Source organism: Ochotona curzoniae, unplaced genomic scaffold, assembly GCF_017591425.1.
Source record: "Ochotona curzoniae isolate NIBS_2020 unplaced genomic scaffold, NIBS_Ocur_1.0 contig_2692, whole genome shotgun sequence".
Classification (NCBI taxonomy): domain Eukaryota; kingdom Metazoa; phylum Chordata; class Mammalia; order Lagomorpha; family Ochotonidae; genus Ochotona; species Ochotona curzoniae.
The window spans coordinates 10,645,972-10,652,754 of NW_024465556.1; the positions used below are offsets into that span (position 1 = coordinate 10,645,972).

At 48.3% G+C, this 6,783-nt stretch overlaps 1 protein-coding gene across 1 annotated transcript; it reads left to right on the top strand.

Annotated features, from left to right (window-relative positions):
• The first annotated feature begins 313 nt into the window (after positions 1-313).
• Positions 314-4,429, top strand: ADO (2-aminoethanethiol dioxygenase). The gene has a single exon (XM_040975826.1). The coding sequence runs from the start codon at positions 520-522 to the stop codon at positions 1,333-1,335; it is 816 nt and encodes a 271-aa protein (XP_040831760.1). The 5' UTR covers positions 314-519; the 3' UTR covers positions 1,336-4,429.
• Positions 4,430-6,783: the final 2,354 nt, after the last annotated feature.

Sequence of the window (6,783 nt, forward strand, 5' to 3'; positions counted from 1 at the left end):
AGGGCTTTCTGCTCGGACAGACCAATTTACCTTTTTCCAAACAAGAACACACCTTGTCACGGTGGAAAAGGCTGTCTGGTGCCCTCGGGCCGAATATTCCCGCCCTTTTCCGGTTGACAAAGCGAATTCTCTGGGAACTGGGGCGGAACACCGGACTACAAGTCCCGGTGTGCTCTGCGGGGCCCCCTCCCCGGCGCGCCCGGCCACTGTCGTCGGTGCGGGCCGCATGAATGGAGCGCGGGGCGTGAGGCGAAGCCTGGCACCGTCCGCGCCGCCGGTCCCTGCTCCCGGAACGTGCGTGCGCGCGCGGAGGGCGAGCGCGCCGGGCCGTTAGCGGCGCGAGGCTGCCGAGGTGAGAGCGGCGGCGCTGCCGGCGGAGCCGCGCGCCCGACGGGCCGGGACTCGCGGGGCCTCCCGCCTCGCTCAGGGCTGTGGGCCGCCGTGGCGGCCGCCGGGGACCGCAAGGGGCGGAGGAGAGGAGGAGGAGGCCGAGCGCGGCCCGCCGACGAACAGCCGAGCATGCCCCGAGACAACATGGCCTCCCTCATCCAGCGGATCGCCCGCCAGGCGTGCCTCACCTTCCGGGGCAGCGGGGGCGGCCGCAACGCTGCAGCCGAGCGGGGCGCCGCTTCGGGCCCCGAGGCGCCGCTGTCCCCCGGCTTCCCCGAGAACCTGAGCAAGCTGCAGAGCCTGCTGACCGAGATCCGAGCCGAGGACCTGAACATCGCCCCGCGCAAGGCCACTCGGCAGCCGCTGCCGCCCAACCTGCCGCCCGTCACCTACATGCACATCTACGAGACGGACGGCTTCAGCCTGGGCGTGTTCCTGCTCAAGAGCGGCACGTCCATCCCGCTGCACGACCACCCGGGCATGCACGGGATGCTCAAGGTGCTCTACGGCACGCTGCGCATCAGCTGCCTGGACAAGCTGGAGGCTGCGGGCGGCCAGCGGCCGCGGGCCCCACCGCCCGAACAGCAGTTCGAGCCGCCGCTGCAGGCCCGGGAGCGGGACGCTTTGCGGCCGGGAGTGCTCCGCTCGCGGGCCGAGTACACCGCGGCCAGCGGCACCTGCCTGCTGACCCCGCACCGGGACAACTTGCACCAGATTGACGCCGTGGACGGGCCAGCCGCCTTCCTGGACATCCTCGCCCCTCCCTACGATCCGGACGACGGCCGGGATTGCCACTATTATCGAGTGCTGGAGCCCGTCCGACCCCAGGAGTCCCCTGCCTCGGCCTGTGACCTGCCCCGAGAGGTGTGGCTCCTGGAGACCCCGCAGGCCGATGACTTCTGGTGCGAGGGAGAGCCCTATCCAGGACCCAAAGTCTTCCCTTGAAGCCGCCGCGCCCCAGGAACCATGGGCCGAAGAGGTCCCCCTTCGCAGTGGGGGGACTGGTCACTGCGACCCACCACAAGGGCTCTCTTCCTCTTTCTCTCTCGCTCGCTCTCTTAACACCCCTCCATCTCCCCAAGCCCGGGCGTTGGATCTACTGGAATGAGCAAAAGCCACTTCCTTGGGAGCACGGGCGCCTGGACAGCCGCCACCGGGCACGGTTATGGGGGCGGAGTGGGCGGGCGGCTGGGCTGTTTCCTGGCTTTGATTTGTGGGGAGGAGGGCCGGGGACGCGGAGCGCCTCCATCCTAAAGCCATACTGAATTGTGCGTCTCCCGTCCCCGTTCTGTGGCTGCCACACTCATGGTTCCCCTCTCTACTCCGGCCCCTCAACCTCCACAGAGGGCATTTTCACTCCTGTCCTAGTCCTTAGAGGTTTAACTTAAACTGTGCATGACCCAGTGGTTTGAATTGTTTTTAGTTCAAGTCATTGGTTGAAAGGTTTTAAAGACATGAGCTCCTTTCACACTGAGCTGGCTATCCTCGTTATGGACTCGTGGGAATGCTCATTCCCCACCTCCCCCCGCCACAATTTGGGGCCCATCCTTACTACATAACTATGCATGCAGAGGACAAGATGTCTTTGTTCCCCTTGTCCGCTGGCCACGGGCTGGTTCACTCAGGCAGCACCCACTACAAAAAATTCACCACCTGCAACCCTGGGTGACACAGTGTCACTTGGAGCCTCCTTCCTCCCCCACACCCACCCCCAGGCCCAGATCTGTGGGCCGAGCAGATTGTTCATTGCAAATCCACTTCTCGTGCAAAGATTGTAGTATCCTCAAGTGACTTTTTTCCCCCTTGTTTTAGTTACTTTAAAGAAGTGATAGGGTAATTCTTTATCTAACCAGGAGATTCAGAGGAGCTTCCACATGACTGAATGTAAAACACCCCTAGCCAGCTGTTGAATTCCATTTACTTTTGACATCTTCCAGTTTAAAAAAAAAAAAAAAAAAGACTACTTTGATGACTGTTTCACATTTCTCTCAGGAACTCTTTGCGTTCCGGGAAGCTGGGAGATCCAGCAAGCCATGTCGCTGGCAGCGTTAGCTCAGCCCTGCCCCTCAGCTGGCGCGAGCCAGGAGGGCTTGCTTCGCTTCGTCCAGTGTGGTCTTCCCTAGTGAGGGAGAGAAGAAGCAGATGGTCAGGGCTGGAGAACTGAGTGCTAACTCTGCCACTGGCCATCCCAGGGCCCCAATGTGAGGAAGGGACACTTCCTCTCCCACCTGAAACGAGCAGGTGTGCCGTAACTGATGTACTTCTGTCCTTTTATAGGGTGAGCAGCTTCCTTTGGTGTAGCAGTAATACTGATCCCACTTATTTCAGGCCCTGGAGCACTGCTTCCCTCCTTTTTACTATTTATAGGATCTCCTTTCCTTCCCCCCCCCCCTTTTTTTGCCACAAAACTTTTAACAAAATGAAACTGTAGAAATAAATATATTCAAATCTGCCCATCTGTTGTGTAAGCCCTCTTGATTGACTTGCCCAGGTGGCAATTGAGTGCTACTATCTTATCAAGGGAGATCAGCTAGTCCTGGGGAAATAGTCTCCCTCCAAGGATAGTTTATGCCTTTGCCTTTTTGTGCACACTGGGTGGCAGAGTCCTAGGGGGAAGGATGGTTCTGTTCTCAATTTTTGAAACAGTATGTAGAAGCAAATTATTATTAACAAATGATACAACATGTTACTATGCTGTAAAACCTAACACAGGCATGATACCAAACATTTCCTCCAGAGTTGCTAAAATTGTTTTATCATAGTTTCACTTTAAGGTGTGGTCTAAATGCCCTGGAGGCAATTTGGAACAGCCCTTTATGTTACTCAGTTTGGAAGTGGACTCCAGAAATGCAAATGGTGGTTTTCTTAGAAAATTTCTTGCAATAAAAATCTTTTCTTCATAGCACAGTAAGGCATGTGTGGGTACCAACCATATATTCACCTTAGAAAACGTTGGTCAACTTAGAAGGATTGTCAACATTGATGTATGTGTTATAATGAAACAATCTGGGATATTTCAAAGCACCTGGCAAAAACGTCTTGGTGATAGAACAATGATGAAAAACTTCACTATGAAAACATTTTAAAAGGTCTTGACCATAAGCAATTTGGAAAGAAAAAAAAAAAAAACAACGAAGGTGCTTTTCAAAAGAATAACTGAAATTGAATCCATAACAGCAATATCTCTGTTGTTCAGTTAGAAGACAGAAATGTTTGGTTCACTAATAAATTCTAAGTAAATTACTGGTAACAATAAAATGCAACTTGTCCTAGGGAGCCACTAAGCAAGACTATACTTACTACAAAGACAAATGTGCACAGAACAACTTGCACCTCTATGCATAAGCTGTTATCATGACTGACTCTATTGCTGCTATTGTATTTCCATATAGTTCGCAATATAAGTTCCGTTTCAGCAACTGCAGCGGAATAAAAGATCTTACCACAGGAAAGACCCAATGAGCACAAACAGTTAATCACTTAACTTTCCTGTAGAATAATAAATGCAATAATTGCCTCTCATGGTGAGAAATTGTATAAATTCTTCTGAAGCTTTTTAAATTTTCTAGCTGATGTCAGTGCAGTATTGTATAGCTACCTACTACTTGTATGAGATTGATTTTTTACTAAATCTGATCTGAATGGATTGAGTTTGTACCAACTGCTGTTTATTAATGAAAATGGTAGCCTGATGTTCTCAGTACAGTGTGTTTTGTCCATAGGAGTGGATGTTTATTCCAGATGACCCTGAATCCTGTGCTTTTCACACTACCGCGCGGCAAAGAAGTGTCCACCCCGGAGTTCTGTCCATTGCTGTTCCCCTCCGACCCAAGGGCAGTTCTACTCCTGTAACTGCAGTCTGTTTCCACACAGAAACTGACCACTGGTCACTTCCATGACAATGATGCATCTGCTATCAGAGAAGGAAAGCATTTATTAAGCCCCTTACGAATCTGAATATTCAAGTTCAGGAATGTTAACATTTCTTGAAAATCAGTGTAACACTAATGGAAAATAAATGCATGCTTAAAAATGTTTAGAGATAAATCTTGATTATTGCAAATTGGAGAAGTTAAATGCTATCAGTTACGATGTCTGCATTGTGGTTACTGTGAAAATGGTCTATATCAAAAGATTATGCTGTACAAAAACTAGTGACCTGCAAGATTTCTCAGTCCCACACAGCACTATAAACTTAAAATTATGGTTTGTTTCCTTGACGGTGAGCTTTGTAGCAATGTGAAAAAAAATACTTCTGAAACTACTTAATGTCAAACTGTACTGTTGTTAACTGGAAAAATATATTTAACATAAAGGAAATAAGTTAGTACAAGAAAAGAAAAGAAAGCAAAAATACTTTACTCCTAGAAGGAGAGAATCTTAGGATTTAAATATTATCTTTCCTGGTTGGTTTTTCCTTTTCCCATGCTATCTGTTTAGTTGTGGTTTAGACTGGCAGCATCTTTATGTTAACACTTATTCTTTCCATATATATACACACACACACACATTGAGCTGTTAAATTGTCACTGTAGCAATATTTAATAAACAGAATGGTTTGCCTTAATCTCATTAGTATTTAGGATATTGAAATTAAATAGGCTATTTTATGAGCTGTTAAAACCTTATTTAGGTTTAATCAACCTGTTTTTGATTTTGTTTTTTAATATGAATTGAACCATCCCCAAAGCATCATGAATCTCCAAGGAATTGCTCTCCATAAGTTGTTTTAGTTTTTTTTTAATAAAAAGCCCCAGTCCCAGTGAAGCGTCAGTAGCGTGAGCCGGTGAAGCGGGCATCATGGAGCAAAGGGAGCAACGTGCCTACCACCCTGTGATTGACAAAATGAAAAGAGGAGAGGCCAGTAAGTATTCTGCATGTCTGAAGCCCACTGCGAAACCTGATTGTGGATACTGGCCGAAAGTGTTGAAATTCAGGAGTCAAAGCCTCATGGTTGGCTCTGAGAAAAAAATGAGGTAAGGTGTTCCGGATGGCTTTACTGCTGCTACCTTAGCAAGCCCACATTCCGGTAAAAGTGATTATGTAAGAAATTGGCTGTCATCAGTCTTCAGTGACATGTGTAAGCAGTGGTTTAGGCTGTCTTGATTGAGATGCTCTAAAATTTGCCAAGATGAGTATATATACATATATGTATATCCTAAACCATGAGTATTTTGTATTTTTATCATGAAATCTTAGTCTGAGGGAAGCATTCTGTTAAAAACATGAGATGATTAAAACGTGATGTATACCTACTAAAATTGGACAGGCAAGGAGGATGATACGCCGACAAAGCTGGGGAAAATGAATCTGATGGAAAAACACCAGTCACTAGAAAACAGACACCAACATTTTTGAAATACTATAGGAGGTATGCTACATCCTTGGACTAGAGCTAGAAGAGAAAGAGAAGGATTATTTCCTCCTCAAATTGGATCTCAGGTTCTGCTGGTAGGGGCAAAGGTATCTTCCAGGAGTAGCTCCTCTAAACACCGGCCATCAGTCACGAGCCACGTCTGAAGCAGTCACAACAGCGAAAGAAAAAGGGATTTTTCAAATGTAGCTCAGCTACGGGGACTGCAACATGCTCCCTGTAAGGATCCGCAAGCAGTGAAGGACCAAATGATACTGAGGCCCCAGAGCGCAAAGACAACTTCACAAAGACGTGATCTTGTTTCTTTCATACGATAGCTGCATAAATGAGTCGTCCCTGGTGGAATTTATAAAGTCACTATCGAAGAAGTGTTTCAGTAAAAGGAGTCCCACAGCATACTCTGCCATTCGCTGGTACCATAGAACCATACTTGCCTATTTTAATTTGGGTTTTCTTTGATGTTTTCGAGCGTACACTATCTTAAATGATGAACCAATGCAGGCGAACAATCCCTCCAAGCAAGAAGGATCTGTTAGGAGGGGAGGGCCAGGAAGAAATGAGTGCTGGGTAATTCCTTTGACAACCCAGCGATGCTATCATCTGCAGCGTCAAAGAGCATTTTTGATCTGAAGAGATGATAGCACTTGGCAAAAAAAGTTTTTTCTGTGGTCATGAGACTAATCCTGGAACCTGAAAGTCATTTCCAGCTTGACCACGCCACCACACTTTCCACAAAGCCCTATCTCGTCTGAGTTCCAGGCCGCGGTCAGGGTTCTGAAAGCAGTTACAAATGTGTTGTCTCCGAGTGGGCACTTGTTTGTAAGTATTTATTTTCCGGAGCCCACTCAGGAGCAGAGTGAAGCTATAGGCTGTTACAGAGGACGGAACAATGAGTCAAAACAACGCCTCCCCACGTTTACACTAATGCATGGGGGAAATCCCCAAAGTACGCGCGTTTGATTATGAATGGAGATTACTTTGGAGTGAGAGGGCTGGTGTCCACGGGTTAGCAAAGAAAA

What these genes read in the sequence shown, in the direction of transcription:
- ADO (XM_040975826.1), top strand. Translation starts at nt 520, where the DNA reads ATGCCCCGAGACAACATGGCCTCCCTCATCCAGCGGATCGCCCGCCAG.